The 17,935-nt window shown below is 41.7% G+C and overlaps 8 protein-coding genes across 17 annotated transcripts in view; all 8 read right to left on the reverse strand.

Annotated features, from left to right (window-relative positions):
• Positions 1-12,767, reverse strand: part of LOC100344015 (disintegrin and metalloproteinase domain-containing protein 21) — a 182,104-nt gene extending 169,337 nt beyond the window's left edge. The window contains exons 1-2 of the mRNA XM_070065165.1: positions 12,720-12,767; positions 9,389-9,461 (exon numbers count right to left, since the gene is read on the reverse strand). The gene's annotated coding sequence lies outside the window, so the exon portion shown is untranslated. The remainder of the gene's footprint in view (positions 1-9,388; positions 9,462-12,719) is intronic.
• LOC100343514 (disintegrin and metalloproteinase domain-containing protein 20-like) overlaps positions 1-12,777 on the reverse strand; it is a 150,422-nt gene extending 137,645 nt beyond the window's left edge. For 2 of the 3 annotated variants that reach the window (XM_070065156.1, XM_070065155.1), the window contains exons 1-2: positions 12,720-12,769; positions 9,389-9,461 (exon numbers count right to left, since the gene is read on the reverse strand). The gene's annotated coding sequence lies outside the window, so the exon portion shown is untranslated. Of the gene's footprint in view, positions 1-9,388; positions 9,462-12,719 lie in introns of all 3 variants that reach the window. The other variant, XM_070065154.1, reaches the window with a different exon arrangement.
• The window catches only part of LOC100343257 (disintegrin and metalloproteinase domain-containing protein 20), a 90,721-nt gene extending 77,938 nt beyond the window's left edge, over positions 1-12,783 (reverse strand). Inside the window, exons 1-2 of the mRNA XM_070065157.1 lie at positions 12,720-12,783; positions 9,389-9,461 (exon numbers count right to left, since the gene is read on the reverse strand). The gene's annotated coding sequence lies outside the window, so the exon portion shown is untranslated. The remainder of the gene's footprint in view (positions 1-9,388; positions 9,462-12,719) is intronic.
• Positions 1-12,783, reverse strand: part of LOC100343004 (disintegrin and metalloproteinase domain-containing protein 20) — an 82,527-nt gene extending 69,744 nt beyond the window's left edge. The window contains exons 1-2 of one of the 2 annotated variants that reach the window (XM_070065164.1): positions 12,720-12,783; positions 9,389-9,461 (exon numbers count right to left, since the gene is read on the reverse strand). The gene's annotated coding sequence lies outside the window, so the exon portion shown is untranslated. The remainder of the gene's footprint in view (positions 1-9,388; positions 9,462-12,719) is intronic. The other variant, XM_070065163.1, reaches the window with a different exon arrangement.
• Positions 1-12,858, reverse strand: part of LOC100342493 (disintegrin and metalloproteinase domain-containing protein 20) — a 30,937-nt gene extending 18,079 nt beyond the window's left edge. For 2 of the 5 annotated variants that reach the window (XM_070065161.1, XM_070065160.1), the window contains exons 1-2: positions 12,720-12,774; positions 9,389-9,461 (exon numbers count right to left, since the gene is read on the reverse strand). The gene's annotated coding sequence lies outside the window, so the exon portion shown is untranslated. Of the gene's footprint in view, positions 1-9,388; positions 9,462-12,719 lie in introns of all 5 variants that reach the window. The other 3 variants (XM_051826310.2, XM_070065162.1, XM_051826309.2) reach the window with 3 other exon arrangements.
• Positions 1-17,322, reverse strand: part of LOC138842981 (disintegrin and metalloproteinase domain-containing protein 20-like) — a 126,548-nt gene extending 109,226 nt beyond the window's left edge. The window contains exons 1-2 of the mRNA XM_070065673.1: positions 17,267-17,322; positions 9,389-9,461 (exon numbers count right to left, since the gene is read on the reverse strand). The gene's annotated coding sequence lies outside the window, so the exon portion shown is untranslated. The remainder of the gene's footprint in view (positions 1-9,388; positions 9,462-17,266) is intronic.
• Positions 3,404-17,935, reverse strand: part of MED6 (mediator complex subunit 6) — a 50,531-nt gene continuing 35,999 nt past the window's right edge. Inside the window, exons 9-11 of one of the 3 annotated variants that reach the window (XR_011384893.1) lie at positions 17,267-17,322; positions 9,389-9,461; positions 3,404-4,493 (exon numbers count right to left, since the gene is read on the reverse strand). Coding sequence is in view for 1 of the 3 variants with exons in the window: in XM_051826313.2 (XP_051682273.1) it covers positions 17,301-17,322 (22 nt within the window). In the remaining 2 variants the exon portion in view is untranslated. Of the gene's footprint in view, positions 4,494-7,056; positions 9,462-17,266; positions 17,323-17,935 lie in introns of those variants that run through there. The other 2 variants (XM_051826313.2, XR_011384894.1) reach the window with 2 other exon arrangements.
• Positions 6,809-9,289, reverse strand: LOC100342245 (disintegrin and metalloproteinase domain-containing protein 20). Its single transcript, XM_070065159.1, has one exon. It carries the CDS (start codon positions 9,287-9,289, stop codon positions 7,046-7,048), a length of 2,244 nt encoding a protein of 747 aa, XP_069921260.1. The 3' UTR covers positions 6,809-7,045.

The following is a 17,935-nucleotide window of genomic DNA, read 5'->3' on the forward strand; positions in this document are numbered from 1 at the left end:
GTTAGAATGGCTTTCATACAAAAATCAGCAAACAACAAATGCTGGTGAGTATGTGTGGAAAAAGTTATTCTAAACCACTGTTGGTAGAAACATAAACTGGTACAGCCACTGTGGAAGACAGTATGGAGACAGCTCAGAAATCTGAATATAGATCTACCATATGACCCAGCCATTCCACTCCTGGAAATTTACCCAAAGGAAATGAAATCAGCATACGAAAGAGTTGTCTGTACCTCCATATTTATTGCTGTTTAATTCACAATAGCTAAGATATGGAATCAACCAAGATGTCCATCAAATAGACTGGATCAAGAAATTATGGTATATGTACACCATGGAATACTACATGGTGGTAAAAAAAATGAAATCCTGACATCTGCAACAAAATGGATGCAACTTGAAACCACTATACTAAATGAAATAAGCTAGTCCCAAAAAGACAAATATCATATGTTCTCCCTGATAGAGTACCTAAAACATAATCTATGCAATTGAAACTGACACTCTGAGATACCAGGATTTTTAACAGTCCTTATCTCAATTGTTGAGGAACAGGTTTTTTTTTTTTTTTTTCATACTATTTGTTGAACTCTTAGCATAGGGTTTATCCTATGCATATAAAGTTAATTGAAAGTAGGTCTTTGTAAAAAAATAAATAAGAATGGGACTCCTCCTTGCTTTTGGGGCTGGTGCTGTGGCATAACAGGTAAAGCCACTGCCTGCAGTGCTGGCATCCTATATGGGTGCTGGTTCAAGTCCCAGCTGTTCCACTTCCAATCCAGCTCTCTGCTATGGCCTGGGGAAGCAATAGAAGATGACACAAGTCCTTGGGCCCCTGCACCCATGTGGGAGACCCGGAAAAAGCTCCTGGATCCTGGCTCTGAATCAGCTGAGCTCCAGCTGTTGAGGCCATCTGGGAAGTGAACCAGTAGATGGAAGACACCACTCTCGCTCCTCTCCTCTTCTCGCGCACTCTCTCTCTCTCCCTCTCTCTCTGTATAACTGACTTTCAAATACATACATAAATAAATCTTAAAAAAAATAAGAATGGTAATAGAAGAGGGAGGAGGCAGAAGGGTGGGAGTGTGGGCGGGAGGGAAGGTTAAGGTGAGAAGTATCACTATGTTCCTAAATCTGTATATATTAAATGCATGAAGTTTGTATACCTTAAGTAAAAAGTTTCTAGGTAAAATAAAAAGAAAAAGAAAAAAGGAAGGAGTAGTATGGGTGGGAGCATGGGCAGGAGCGAGGGTGGGGTGAAAAGTATCATTATGCTCCTAAATCTGTGCGTATGAAATACATGAAATTTGTTCACCTTAAACAAATAAATTTAAAACATTTAAAATTTTAAAAATCTAAATAATCTCAGTATTACAACTAAAAAAGCTATTTTGTCAACTCTTTGAATTAAAAGTTCACATTTTGGGGGCTGGTGCTGTGGTTTAGTAGGTGACTCCTCTGTGGGCACCAGTTCAAGTCCCGGCTGCTCCACTTCTGATCCAGCTCCCTGCTAATCACGTGGGAAAGCAGTGGAAGATGGTCCACGTTCTTGGGCCCCTGCACCAACATGGGAGACTCAGAAGAAGCTCCTGATGGCTCCTGGCTTCAAAGTGGCCCAGCTCCGCCCATTGCAATTATTTGGGGAGTGAATCCGTGGAAGGAAAATCGCTCTCTCTTTCTTTCTCTCTCTCTCCTTCCCTCCCTCCCTCCCTCTCAAATAAATAAATAAATCTTTAAAATAAAATTTTAAAATGTTCACTTTTTTAAATACAAAGTTAAAACAAATTTGAGACATATTGTTATATACCCTGGTGGCCACAATATTATGATTGTAGATAGAAATGGCATTAGCTACATAGACTATGAACAATGTTTAGCATTATATTGTCTGTCAAGAAAGCAAGGGCAAGCCTGGTTAGGGTTCCAAAACTAATGAGTGGCTATCGGGTGCTGCAGGAAGAAAACAGGATTACTCAAGGACATCTCAGGGAAAGCATCTCTAATTAGGCAAATTCTAAACACCAATTTTTTTCTTGTGTATCTTCATCATATCCTTCATATATGTCATACCATTTAGGATGTTGATGTGGAAGGGGCCAGGGGGTAGCATTGTAGCTTAGCAGATATAGCCACAGCCTGCAAGGCCAGTATCCCATATGGACACCAGTTTGTATCCTGGCTGCTCCACTTCTGATCCAGCACCCCACTAATGACCTGGGAAAAGCAGCAGGTGATGGCTCAAGTTCTGGGCCTCTGTCACCCACAAGGGATACCCAAATGAAATTCCTGGATCTGGGCTTAGGCCTGCACCAGTCCTGTCTGTTGTGGCCTAGGGAGATTCAGCAGATGAAAGACCTGTCTCTTTTTCTGTTCTATAACTCTTTTAAATAAGAAAAAAAATGAGAACAAAAGAATTGGGAGACAATTAAGACCCATATGAAGAGGTCATAATAGAAAAGCATTGCAAAAGATCTTTGTCACCAATAAATCATTCCAAGGACAAACCTGAAAGAACATTTCAATCCAAATAATTTCATGATTTCATAATTTCACAGCCCTTCCTTTGACATGACTGAACTCCAACCACTGTGAGATTCTTCCTCTGCAACAGTAAGGAATTCAGCTATTTCAAATTCCTCAAAACACTCTCTTACCATGTCTGCACTCACTTGACATCAACTTAACTCAGCATTTCTCAAACTCAGTTCACAGAGCACATTGGTTCACAAAATCGAATTAGTGCACCAAGTAGCACATGAAACAGAGAACAGTATAAACAGGGCTTCACACAGAGGACTGTCACTTGCCTCTACCTGTCACCAAGGAGCTAACAGCACCATATGGCTAACAGTTCATACATTGATTAACAATTTCGAACCCCTAATTTAAAATTCATATTTGGTCTGTGACACTGGGGATGTCAATCTGCACATTATTTTTCTCCAAATGGTCTGCATGCCTAAACAGCTTAGCTAAGAGCTAGTGTTTAGCCTAATGGCTAAAATGGTGCATCAGAGTACCTGGGTTGAAGTGCAGGCTCCAGGTTGAGACTCCTGCTTTAAGCTAATGCAGACAATGGCAAGCAGCACTGATGTCTCATGTAACCTTGCTCCTGACACACACACTGGGAGTCATGGATTTAGTCTCCTGTTGCTGGCTTCGGCCAGGCAAGTAGCCACTGATGTAGGCATTTGGAGAATAAGCACCTGGGAGCTCTCCCTCTCCCCTTCCCACTCGCCACATCAAATGCTTAAAAATACTTTTTTAAACTGTCGTTTGTCATCACATGGGATGGTGTGGTACTGGTAAAGTGGTAAAAAACAAATGAAATGTGTCATGTGTTGGAAGTGGATTTGTTTTCTATATCATAAAACAAATTACCACAAACTCAGCAGCTTAAAACAACACATATTTATTATCTCACAAGTTCAATGGGAAAGAACTGTGGGCATGGCCTAGAGAAATAGGCACTTGACAACAAGTAAGATGTCACCTGAGCTTCATTGGCATCAAAGGACACTTGAGGGAAGATTTGCTTCCAAGAATACTCAGACTTCAATTCGTTGCAGCTGTAGAACTCATGGCAGCTGGCTGCTGCACAGCCAGAAAGAACGAAACATGATTGCTTCAAGTCTCACCTCTAGATATTCTTTAAAGGACTTACCTACCTGGTAGCTCAAGGCCACTTAGGCAAATCTACCTTTAATTAACTGAAATTAACTAGCAGTATATTAATTACACCTGAAAATCACATCACATTTGCCATATACTCTGTAAGATGCAAGATACGGATCCCATCAAGGTACATGGGAATGGGTTACATACAGGTTCCAAGAACATAGGAACTAAGGGGAAGCATCTGAGAATTCTGTGAACCACAGAATGGGACCTAAAATTGTCCATCACAAAAGGGTTCTGTCAATCCCTTCACATCATGAGGTTTGGAGCCAATAATAAAGAAAAAATGGTAAGTGGCAAATTCCAACTCAAATATAAGAGAACCCAAATGCACAGGTATCTGAGCAGGTAAGTCAAATTCCACAGCACTGATACTCCTCCTTCAGCTCAAACTTCTTGATGCAAAAACAGGAATCCCACATAACCAGCTGAAGGAGAAGATGGAACAGCTCATCCTGGAGTCATGGACATGTCAGTGCATCATTTGTGAACAAGCCTAAAGCTGCAAGCAGTTTTAAGACACAGTTTTTCTCAATAGAGGAGCTGGATAGGAAGAACTGTGAGGGGAAATACTCCAAATGTACTGAACTTGGGTTGTATAAGTAGCTGTCTAACTTTGGGGGGATTGACGAGGTCCAACAGGATCATATATACAATAATGGGAAATAGCAAATGGTCAGGCCAGTGGTACAGGTGACTGCAACAATAATTCTTGGAAGATGGGGGACCAGGAGAAGTAGGGTAGAAACATACTTACATGGAATGTAAGTGTGAAAGACCACTGAATCACATGTTGATGCTCAACAAAAAGGATCCTGTGTGGAAGATGCAATAAATGACATAGACAAAACAGCCCAGCAACTGGCATCAGCCATCCTTGGCACAGGCCACTCAGTGTTGGTAAGAGTAGATCCTGTATCAAAGAATGGTCAGGGACTGGACTACTCAGGACTGCCTCTACATGGATTACTACATACTAAGACAAATCTAGCCACTTCTGCTTTGAGTGTCCAGCCAAACAGCAATGATGGCCTGTCTGACCCCAGATTTGGAACCCTTCCTTGAGAAACACTTAGTAGGAAATTGAATCCATTAGGACCCTATCATTCTGGAAAGGCCAGCATCCCTACAGCAGAACACACAAATTCTGGTGGTAAATGTGCCTCACCTCACTACAGGTGTAACACTGAGCCTCAATAAGCACCAGTAATAGCCAAAGGCATTTGGAATATCTCATCCAGCTATCTGGTGTTCCTGTGTAATACCATACCAGAGCAGGGTACCAACTTTACAGCAATGGAATTGTACAAGACTGTGGTATAAAAGTTATAGCTCAGATAAAATAATACAGGATATCCCAGCCCAATAAAGCATTGGAAACATATACTGAAGGTGCAGCTGAAGCTAAAGCTGAATCACTTGATCTAATGATGAATTGTATGCACTGAATCAGAACCCTAAAAGAGTGTACAAAGAAAGAGCATTCACCACAACTCCCAAAGATGCATTGAGATAGTGGGTGCTACCTGCCCCTATGTAATTCTGGGCTATACACGGTTGGAGGTTCTGGCCCTACAAGGAGTCATATTTTTAAACAGGGGCTAATTGAAAGTCATAATGCCTTATTATACACAAACATTGACACCAGGGAATTCTGAACTCACTGTGTCTTTAAATCAGATACCAAAAGAAGGGTCACATCCTTGAAAGGGGTGATTGACAGTAATCATCAACAGGAGGCAGTACTGCTGTTATAAGATGGGCACAACAGGGTGTACACATAAAATCCAGGTGATCTCCCCAGGAACCATTCAGTACTCCCTAGCCCAGTGGTGGCTCTAAATGGATAAAATCAGCAACCTCAGCCTAGAAGGGCATGGTGACTAGATGCTCAGGTTGGCGATAAGGTCCTGCATCACGACACATGGTAAGCATCCAAAGCCATCAGAATACTCACCAGCTGAGAGAGGGAAATGAGAGTAGAGTGAAACAGATAGACACTAAGTATACTTTCATCTCCACAACCAAGCACAGCATGGAGACATGGCTCATAATCAACTTCCCTCGTTTAATGTCCCCACAGGAAGAGGGGCCCCCCAGAATCATCTACGAGTTGCTGACAGAACATAAATTCAAAAGTGAATCAGTGCTGTGCAAATACTGCACTGTGGAATAAGCCACCTGGATCCACTTTCCTGAAGCTCTTGCTGATCAGTGGCAGAGCTCCCCATAAGCAGACAAGTCTCCAGACTTCAGGTGTTCTTCAGCTTCAGTTACAGACATTTGTCCCTTCCCAGGGCAGCCACACCCACTGACTGACCAAGGAGAGGGTGTGAGGAGCAGACCCCCTTGGCCCAAACCAGACAACTCTGTTATACAACATTTCACTGCCTGACTGGCCAAGGCAGCAATTTAGCTCAATTTTCAACTGTACCACTGAATTCCTTTCCCTCTTTTACACAGCTGTGATGTCTAACGTAACCCTCACTCTAAACTCCAACTCAGTGTATGCTTAGGAAACCACAATTTAACACAGCCAGAGAGTAACTACAGAAAGCCCCAACATCTCTAGGGTCAGTAGAACAGAGGGACGAGACTGTGTACATTAGAGCATAGCTGATTACAGGAAGTCCCTGAAAAAGAGGGGCTGAGATCTCCAAGGAGAGCATGGAGACCAGCTGGTACTGGAGCTTCAGGAACTAACAGGAGGAACACCCAGCTAATCCAATGTGCAACATGGACACTGAGAGTATCAACTGCTGTCGGTATTTCTAAGGAAGAATAGGGTGGGGTGGGGGGTTCCAGCAGTGACCATACAAATGGATTCCCATACAAATGGATTCCAAACTGAATGGCCTCAGCTAAAAATGATGCTGTCAGAAATGTTAAGTACAAAGGAAAGAAATCTCTCTTTTCCTACCACTTGTCATTTAGGTTACTTCTTCCTTCCCCTTGTCCACAGCCAACTGTGCCAAACAGAAGTGAGTCTTGTGGACACACATGCCCAGAAACTGAGTGAAGACATGAGAGGAGGTTTAGAACTGAGAGAGAGAAAGCATGCAGCTTTAAAGTGTGGTTTCTCTAGGCCTTTGTTCAAGAAACATAGTGAGACAACTTTGTTCAAGAAACAAAGTGAACATTTAATGTTGTGTTAAACACTGAAAAGCAAGTAGGAACATGCAGGAGTCCTGTGCTGTGATGTCTAACACTTATGGTCCTGGCACGAGAGCATTAAATTTCTGGTTAAACAGCCACATCCAGCTTCTCCACTATGAAAACAAAAATTAGAGATCCTTTTAAAGGAAGCATCAGCCTCTGGCTTCCACTTCCTCTTCCTTTTCTTCTGCTCCCTCTTCTTCATTCTCTGTTATTCCACCCTGTTTTCTTCCACTCTATTTTCTTCTGTTCCCTTTGCTTCATTTTCTTCTTCTTTGTTCTCAACTTGTGTGTGTGTGTGTTTCTCTTTCTTGGAAAGTACAGTGAAGTAATAGAAAAGAAGAGTTATCAAAGGAATCGCAAGTAATGCCGAAGTGTAACCCACATTTCCTACCACGCTTAATCCTTCCCTCCTGTTTGTAGGAGGTGGACCGCTATCCACGCTCCCTCCATGGCCTTCATAGCTGCAGTTGGGAGGTGCCCACCCGTGGCGACAGTGGCAGTGCTGTCTGTTATTGCAGACTCCTCTCAGGCTGCAATGCAGGGGCTCGCAGTTTTGTGGCACAGGATTCACACTGGCACATTTCCTGCCAATGCAGATCTTTCCTGGAGCGCACACCGTGCCATCTTTCACCTCACCAATGTCAGGTATGGACATCCCTAAGTGATAATCAGTGCCCCAGCAAGTGGTATCATTGAAGTGATACTGGTGCACGGTAGAGTGTTCCTTCAGATTGGGAACTTTGTGGACGTTTTCACACTGAATTCTCCCACACATGATATCAGGAGCCATACATTTTACATATGTTGTTTCTACGATACCGCAGTGGCCAAAACGATTTCCTTGGGTGTTCACTTCACTGTAGCAAATCTCAGACGCACTCCTTGCCTCTCGGCCAAAAATCTCCTTGCACTGAACATCAGGGTTATTACATGTCTTTGCATAGCAGGAGGCACCACCCATACAGGGGGTGCCATCCTGTATATATACATCATCCGGGCACTCGTGTGATGTCCCATTGCACCACTCTGGAAGGTCACATTCACTGACCTGCTGTCTACATAAAGTCCCTGGTGGCAAGAATTTGCAGTCTTTGCAACAACTGCCAGAAGCACAAGCAGCGCCAGGCCTCAGAGCACAGTCCAAAAGACAACAGGGATCACGTTCACACTGATGTACAGATCCACAGTCGCACTCCTCTCCTTCTTCGACCACCCTGTTCCCACAGAACTTCAACCCAGAGACATACCCTGTATATGGAGGAGAGTGAATACACATTCCAGGATTCCTGGTAGTATCATAATATTGCGCATAACTGCAATTACTGAATTTAGTTGTGTTCTCTCTGTAGGCATACATTAGGCACCACTCTACTTCGCATGCGCACCACTGATCATCATGATTCATACCCAAATTATGACCAAGTTCATGGGCCACAGTAAGTGCACAAAGAAATAAGTCTTGGCTTTCAAAAACACTAACTGCACAGTTAAAAGGGGGATCACATATCCCTGTAATAAAGGCCATACCAACTGTTTGGTCATGTACTTCTTTTATGAAAAGATGTGCAGCATCATGGTGAAGACGGGATTCGAGATGTGAATCCTTCCAAACAGCAAAATCCCACAAAACTTCCCCTAGATCATTACTTGTAGAAATAGGATTTCTTTTATTCCAGATCTCAATACCAATCAATGTTATATCAACTTGCATAAGGTAATAAAATTCATCCACTATATTGATAACGTGAGATACTTCATTGTACACTACTGACACATTACTTTGGGAATAAAGAAATCTAACATGGTCTACAACCACTCCCAGCTCAACAAATCTCCAGTGAGTCCACCAGCCCACATTAGAACTTTGTTTCAGAGTAGAATTATATGATGCATGCAACTCCTTTTGGCGTGTTATTGATGCTTCTGTCAACCCACATCTCATGTGTGGGGACTCTGTCTTATCACTGCCTACCTGATACACCAGGTGCTCAAATGTGGAAGAGTGCCTGATGGGTTTGATTTCATAAATGAGGTCATTTATCTGTAGCATTCCTTGAAAACCTCCAGAACAGCTGCTGAGGGCAACCAGAGACTCGGAGGCCCCCTCCACGTAACCATGATAGTAACAATCATCAAGGACAAAGGGATGATCCTCCTGGAGGCCATGCTGCTCTGTGTAGGTGAACACAGGGAGGTGTGTGGAAACCAACAGCCTCTTGACCCTCATGTGGACAATGTGCCTCTGGCCCCCAATCCGCAGGCGGTAGGAGAGCCATCCTGGAGCCTTTGCACCTCTACCCCTGCTGGTCACCTTCGAGGGGATCACCACTTCCGGGGAGCTGAAATGCTGAGAGGGCCTGGCTTGGGAGAGGCCATGAATGGACAGAGATACCCCAAGCAAGAGCAGTGGAAGAGTGATCCTGGTATATATCAGGGTCCCACCCACTGTCATTATGGAGCAGTCGTTATGCAGCCATGTGTTTGGGGCTAAAGAGGGCAGGAACTTCCAGACTGACTCCTCCCTCTGAGCTGTTCAGGGTCCCAGGCTGACCTTTACGGATCTGTGTCCAGGCAGAGGTGGATCATCAATGCTGCAGTGCTAAAAGTGAGAATAAAATGAGGAGCTGGGAAAGGGTTGGAGGGAGGTAGGAAGGGTGGGAAAAAGAAAGAAGAAAGTGAGGCTACAGTGATTCTTGAATTGGGATCACATTTGAAAAAAATAAAAGGAACCGGATTCTAATAAATATTATATGTATATATGTATATTGTATTAGATTCCAGCGCCTTTTATCTTATACACACACACACACACACACACACAGACACACACATATAAGAGAGAGGTACCATTTGGATAAAGAAGTTTGGTAATAGGTGGATAATTGTCTAAAGTGAATGGCAAATACATGAGCATTCACTATATGTATTCATCAACATGTTCAGAAGACCACAACTGGTGTGGAATTAGAACCTCATTAGTGTTTAAAATATAAATTTTGGCTCAGGTAAAAGCTAATTTTGGTCACTCACCACTTTTACCTAGTATCATTAATAAATTAATATTTGAAATAAAAATTAAAATAATTTTTGAGAAAAGGTGGTACATATATTCATGATGCAATACTATTTACCCATACGAAAGAAAAAAATCCTGTCATTTACAGCAAAATTTATGAAACTAGAGGACACCACAGTGAGTAAAATAAGCCAGACACAGAAGGACAAATACCAATTGTCTCTCTCCTATTTGGGAGGAAAAGAAAAAAAAGCCTCAATCTGAATACAAAATATAGATTACTTGATTACTACAGCTGGCAGAGATGGGAGAGGTAGAAGGAATTTGTATTTTAAAAAAATAGGGTAGGGGCCGGTGCTGTGGCATAGCGGGTAAAGCCACCGCCTGCAGTGCCGGCATCCCATATGGGCACCAGTTCAAGTCCCAGCTCCTCCACTTCCAATCCAACTCTCTGCTATGGCCTGGGAAAGCAGTGGAAAATGGCCCAAGTGCTTGGGCCCTGCACCCACATGGGAGACCCGGAGGAAGCTCCTGGCTCCTGGTTTTGGATTGGCGCAGCTCCGGCCATTGTGGCCAATTGGGGAGTCAACCAGTGAAGGGAAGATCACTCTCCCTCTCTCTTTCTGCCTCTCCTTCTCTCTATGTGTAACTCTGACATCAAAATAAATAAATAAATCTAAAATAAATAGGGTAGGGGCCACTTATGTGGTATGCCAGCATCCCATATGGGAGCCAGTTCGAGACCCAGACCCAGAAGAATCTCCTGGTTCCTGGCTTCGGATAGGCCCAGCTCCAGCTATTGTGGCCATTTGGGGAGTGAACCAGTGGATGGAAGACCTCTCTCTCTCTCTCTCTCTCTCTCTCTCTGTAACTCTGCCTTTTGCCTTTCAAATAAATAAATCTTTTAAAAAAATAGGATAGCTAAGTGGTTCATTAACTGTGACAAGTTACTAATATGAGATGTTAATAATATGGGAACAGAGTTGTGGGGTATATGGGAACTTTTTGCACTAATACTTCACCATTTTTGCTTTGTAAATTTAACAGTATTCCAAAATAAAATGTTAAAAAGAAAAAACCACAAATCTGTAAACACATACTGGTGGCCTGAATTTTGTGAATACAGACATACATCAACTGTAACAGGGTATGAGCAAATGTCCTTAGCATTATGATGTCAAGAAAGCAGGAATAAGTCTGAGTGGATTCCAAAACTAATAGGTAGCTACCAGATGCCACAAGAGGGAAATAGGATCATGGATGAAACCTTCAGGGAAAATAACTCTAATTAATATAGGTGAAATCCTAACACCAGTCTTCCACTCCGTGTCTCTCTTCAACATAGCCTTTGTATTTGTCATACTGTTTGAATATTAAGATGCAAACAGATTAACTGGGAGAGTGTTATTAAAGAACAGAACTTACAAAAATATAATAACCTACATTAAATATTGTCAGAAATATGTTGAATTTACAATTGAAAATTTGTTGTAAAGCATCTTTGCGACAGATCAGTCTTTGTCACCAATGCATCACTCCAAGCACAATCCTAAAAGAACATAGCACTCCAAATAATTATGTGAACTAGTTTCACTTCACTGGGACTTCCTCAGCAAGTCTTCAATTCTTTTATTTAAAACTCCTCCAAACCTTCTCTAACCATGTTTCCACTCACACAGTGTCAACTCTTCAGTATTCCTCAACTTCGGGTCACAAATCACACTATGTCATGGAATCAACTTAGTGAAGCGCAAGTACATTAAATACAATGTAGTAGGAGGGATTCACACAGAGGAGTATCACTTACTAGTACTTATGATCATGCTAACAGTTCTTTTACAGATTAACAATTATTTTTAAACTCCAAATCTAGTATTCACACTTGGTCTGTGAAGCTGAGGTAGCATTCTGCTCATTATATTTCTCTACCATGAACTGGCTTCCTAATAAATCTTGCCTAAGAGCAGGCATGTAGCCTGCTTTATAAGATGTGCACATCAGAGTACCTAAGTTTAATTGCATTCTCCAAGTCCTGATTCCAGTTTTCTGCTAACGCAGACCTTGGAAGGCAGCAATGATGGCTAAAGCTGGGTTCCTCCCAGCCATGTGGGAGACCTCAAATGAGGTCCTTACTCCCAGCTTCATCCATTTTAGTCCTGGATGTTGCGAGCAAGTAAGTAGTGAACCAAGAGATGAGGGAATTCTCTTTCTCTCTCTCTCTCTCTGTCTCTGTCTCTCTGTCTCTCTGCCTCTCAAATTAATCAATTCTTAAAAGTTTGCCCAGAAGGGCATTAGACGGAGGCTAAAAGACAAAAAGAGCAAACAGGAGACTTGCTACTTCCTATTTGTTTGCTGTTGCCCTCTGTATATCCCAGCAATGGTTCTTTGCTCTGGTGGTAACATTTGGCTTACACCATATACATAAAGCCAGAGCCACCTAGCCCCTTCAAAAAAGTACCAATAGGCTTACCATTAAAAGAACCAATAGAACTAGACAGACTAGACCATTCTCCAGTTCCCCAGGCAACCAACACCAGCCTGACAATGCCCCTTTCTCAGATGTTCTACTACAAGGTTTATGAGTATCAGACCATGCCACAAATGGCATCAAGTATATAGTACCCTCCCTCCAAAATGAAAGCCACAGTTTTTAGGGGACCTCCTTCCAAGTCTCTAAGGTACCTACTACCTCGGCATTATTAAGAGGTCCAGCTATCAGTTCCACAGCACCCCTTTCCTAAGTTCCTAACTTACCAGCACCATCTAAGAAATGTTCTGTTCTCCACATTCCAGATCTAGATCTCTGAGGCCCATTTTCTTAAAAGCATCTAGGTTATAATAACCCCATCCCCCTGGGAAATCCTACCTCCACGGCCTTCAGTGTTCTCTTTTTATATGTTCAGTTGTCTAATACCTTTACAAATATTTCCTACAATAACTTCTCTTCTTTTCTGAACTGGATCTTGACAGATACAGGATGACTTGATACCTGGGGTGATCCCAACAGGAGAAATTTGAATCTGAGACTTGTTTGGGAACATCCATGGCCTCAAAGACACTGCTAAACTCCCATCCAATGGTGAATGGGCATATAGTAACATCACAATTAATTAAATTACCACTCAGTGTTGATTGTGATGAACTTCCCTACTTACATAAATGTGCAGGGGAACCAAGTGACTGCTGTGATGATGACTACAAGTACATCAAGGACTAAGCAGTGGAACAGCTGTACTTAACTATACTGTAGAACTTACATGATGAGGCCAAAGACCTATATTCTCAAATCAAAGACAGAGCTTATAAGGGAGGACCTAAAAGAATCCCTTGTTTTAATTACAGAGTTCAACCAATAGTACTAGAACAAAAAAAATACTAAAATGGATAAAGTAACACACAATTATTCTTAGGTGTTTAAATTTTAAATGAAAAGTGATCCCTGTTAGGAATTTGGAAAGCATTATGCTGAGTGAAATAAGCCAGTCTCAAAGGGACAAATACCATATGTTCTCCCTGATCGGTGACAACTTACTGAGCACCAAAAAGGAAACCTGATAAAGGGAAATGAACACTATGAGAAACGGTGACTTGATCAGCCCTTGCCCTGACTGTTGATGAACAACTTAATACTTTATCACTCTTAGTATTTTTTTGGTTATTTGTTCCACTTAATACTTTTGGTTGAATACTGTAATCAATACACAGTTATTCTCAAGTGTTGAAACTTAACTGAAAAGTGATCACTGTTAAATATAAGAGTGGCAATAAGAGAGGGAAGAGGGGCCAGCGCCGCGGCTCACTAGGCTAATCCTCCGCCTAGAGGCGCCGGCACACCAGGTTCTAGTCCCGGTCGGGGCGCCGGATTCTGTCCCAGTTGCCCCTCTTCCAGGCCAGCTCTCTGCTGTGGCCAGGGAGTGCAGTGGAGGATGGCCCAAGTGCTTGGGCCCTGCACCCGCATGGGAGACCAGGAAAAGCACCTGGCTCCTGGCTCCTGCCATCGGATCAGCGCGGTACGCCGGCTGCAGCGCGCCGGCCGCGGCAGCCATTGGAGGGTGAACCAACGGCAAAGGAAGACCTTTCTCTCTGTCTCTCTCTCTCACTGTCCACTCTGCCTGTCAAAAAATAAAAAAAAAAGAGAGGGAAGAGATGTGCAATTCGGGACATGCTCAAGCTGACTTACCTCAAACGGTAGAGTTAGAAACATACCAGGGGATTCCAATTCAATCCCATCAAGGTGGCATGTACCAATGCCATCTCACTAGTCCAAGTGATCAATTTCAGTTCACAATTGATCGTAATGATAGGACTAAGAGCCAAAGGGAGCACACAAACAAGACTAGTGTCTGCAAATACTAGCTGATAGAATAAAAAAGGGAGAGAACGATCCAACATGGGAAACGGGATACACAGCAGACTCATAGAACGGCAGATGTCCTAAACAGCACTCTGGCCTCAGAATCAGCCCTTAAGGCATTCGGATCTGACTGAAAAGCCCATGGGAGTATTACAGGCATGGAAAGCCAAAACACTCTGGCAAAAAAAAAAATCTAAATGAAAGATCTCTGTGAGTGAGATCCCAGTGGAAAGAACAGGTCATCAAAGAAGGAGGTACCTTTCTCTGAATGGAGGAGAGAACTTCCACTTTGACTATGACCTTGTCTAAATATGATCAGAGTCAGTGAACTCAAAAGGCTTCCATAACCTTGGCAACTCATGACAAGAGCCTAGGGTGATTCCTGATGCCATAAACAAGAGTGTCAATTTGTTAAGTCAACAACAGGAGTCACTGTGCACTTACTCCTCATGTAGGATCTCTGTCCTTAATGTGTTGTACATTGTGATTTAATGCTATAACTAGTACTCAAACAGTATTTTTCACTTCGTGTTTCTATGCGGGTGCAAACTGTTGAAATCTTTACTTAATATATGCTAAACTGATCTTCTGTATATAAAGAGAATTGAAAATGAACCTTGATGTGAATGGAAGGGGGAAAGGAGAGGGAAAGGGGAGGGTTGCGGGTGGGAGGGAAGTTATGGGGGGGGGGCATTGCAATCCATAAGCTGTACTTTGGAAATTTATATTCATTAAATAAAAGTTAAAAAAAAAAAAGAATCCCTTGTTTTGCCAACAGGACCACACATTATTGCTCACGGAAGTTAAAATCTAATATGATAGCCAGACATTAAACAAATTATTAAATACAATTATGTTGAGCACTTTTGAAAGAGAAAATTAGGTACTATGAAAATGGCAAACTAGTCTGAGAGTCAGAAAACACATTTGATCCAAGAGATGAAAAATAAACAAGCTGGGAGGCAGATTATATACATTCTTGGCAAAGAGAAGAATATTCGTTAAAACAATCTGCTAGCAACATTTGACAGTATTGTCCAATTCTTCTTCTTTGAATTGCTTTTTTCATTTGGTTTTTAGTCATTTTACTAATTACTACTTCTCCTATTCACATGCTATTTTTTCATATTTCTGCAAATCCAAATGTTGGATTATTCCAGGACTCAGTATTTGGAGATCTTTTTTTTATTTAACCATTTATTTCATAATCAATCGTAATATTTGACTTTGCATTGAGAATTTGCTTTCAGATATTGTTAAATACTTTACCAGAGTTAGATATCACATTGGAAAAACTTATTATGTAACTGTTCTAATTAAAAAATATCAGTGGCCAAAAAACTCCCCATATACTCAATCTAATATTGATCACAACATATCTCAACATAGTAAAGGCCATAAATATTAGGATCACTCTAAAATGTGTACCTCCAGTCTGGGATTTCTTTAAAATGCAGATTCCTGTTTCCAACTACCTAGAAGACATCTACACTTAAATGTCTAATTGGCATCTCAAAGTAGTATGTTGCAGCTGAGTTCGTTAACACTGCTCTCCCACCTTCATCCCTAAACCTGCTTGTTCTAGAGTTTTCACCTTATTTAATGCCAATTCTACCCTTCAGTATCCTCAGAACAAAAACCTTTCAGTCATCCTTGATTCAATACATGCTGTTGTTTCAACCTTCAGGACTGGATCATTTCTCTCTACTCCTACCATTACTATTCTGGTCAAAGCCATTATTGTTTCCCATCTTATTTATTACCATAGGTTCCTAACATGTCTTCTTTGTTACCCGTATTCACCATATTAAATTCCCACCTATCAGAGATATTGTAATAATGTAAATCATATTAATATTTTGCAGGAACATAGGCAGCTAGGGAAAGGAGCCAAGATCTGATGGCCCCCACTAAACCACTACAGAACAGCTCCAAACAATGCAAGCAGCAGCACAAGTCCCTGATTGACAAATCCAGAAACTCCACAGTTTGATTGCTGTGGCTGACCTCTGTAACAGCTGCAGACACCCATATGCCAGCCAGCACAGTCCACATGAGAGGTGCCCTTCTGTAATCCGTATCCAAACTCTTCTCCCTGTCTGTGCTTATCCCAAGCTTTCCTTTCTGTTCAGTCGAGGCCCCCTTCCAAGCACCACCAAGCCCCATCCCTTTCCTATGTAGTGAAAACCACAAGTTTCACAATGTTGCTATCTTGGAACCGCACTAGCTGGAAGTATCCAACATGGCTCCAGAATGTGTCCCCATATCATAACATTTAGGTCATTATAATGTCATTATAATAAAATTGCCATGGGGCACTCCAATCACCCACCTGATGCCATGAAACTTTCAATATTTCCTAAAAGGGTACAGAAATGGGCAGAGCTTGAGCTCCCACCCCAAACTCTGCCCCCTTTTGAATATTCAATTGGGCTCCACCCCAAACATCACTCGCTATGCATCTGAACGGTATAAAAGGAAAGCCTAATCTTGATGAAAGGGGCTTTTTCTTTGGCTGAGGGCTGTTACACCATTGGATGTATTTCGTAAGTAAGGGGTTTTTCTTTGTTAGAAAGCTTTTTACGTATTGACTATTGATTCATACACTACTTAGTTCTTGAGTTTGCACTTTTGTTTTTCTCTAAATAAATCCTGCTTTCCAATACATTTTTATGCTCCACCTTTAAACTGTTTTCACACATGGAAGGAAGAACCTGCAAAAAGCCTAGCTGGAAGCCCTATACCCCAAAACAATGATTTTACTTAGAATCATCCAATGGCTTCCCACAACATTCACAGTACAAATCTATATAATGCTGTACAAGATCTTTCTTGGCATACCTCCTACCAACAATTCTCCTTCCTCTCCCTTCCTTACCTCTCTGATACATCACCTGCTTATTTTACCCTCATTTCAAAATCCATTTCAGCTGGTTTCCTTGTTGTTCTAACACACTAAAACATACTCCCACTTCAAAGTCTTTATCCCTGACATTCTGACCTCTGCAGATTGAAAGGGAGGGAGGGAGGAGTGAAATAAATTTTACTCAGATACATACCTTGTGTGTCTCCAACATCAGTACCTAACTGAAGTCATAAGAAGGGTTGAGATTTCCTGTGAGATGAGTAGAAAGAGGAGAGAATTATTGGTAGTAGAAGGACACTGCCAAAGAAAAGTTTACAAAGCCAAACTGAAATGAACAAGCAAAGGGACAATAAAGGTGAAACAAATTATGGTACAACAGAAAGCAAGGATAGCAAATGTTTCTAGGCAGTGCCTCAGATAATTTACGGTTTCCAAGAGGGATAGGAAGCTACCACATCCACCTATATACTGTCCATCACCCAATTATAAACACCATCTTGTGATAGTTATAACCTCCGTTCATTGACATATACATAAAATTTTTCTAAGATACTTTTTCCAAAGAAATTTTTTATTTAATGACTACAAATTTCATAAGTACAACTTTAGGAATATAGTGATTCTTCTCACCATACTGGCCCTCCCACTCCTTCTCCTACTCAATCTCCCATTTCCAGTCCCATTTTCCATTAATATTTATTTTCAATTAACTTTATATACAGAAAATCAACTCCATACTAAGAAAAGATTTCAACAATTTGCACACACACACAAAACTGTTTGAGAACAAGTTTTACAGTTAATTCTCACAGTACAACTCTTTAAGGACAAAGGTCCTACATGGGGAGCACGTGCACAGTGA

The sequence above is a fragment of the Oryctolagus cuniculus genome, chromosome 20, assembly GCF_964237555.1.
Source record: "Oryctolagus cuniculus chromosome 20, mOryCun1.1, whole genome shotgun sequence".
Lineage (NCBI taxonomy): Eukaryota > Metazoa > Chordata > Mammalia > Lagomorpha > Leporidae > Oryctolagus > Oryctolagus cuniculus.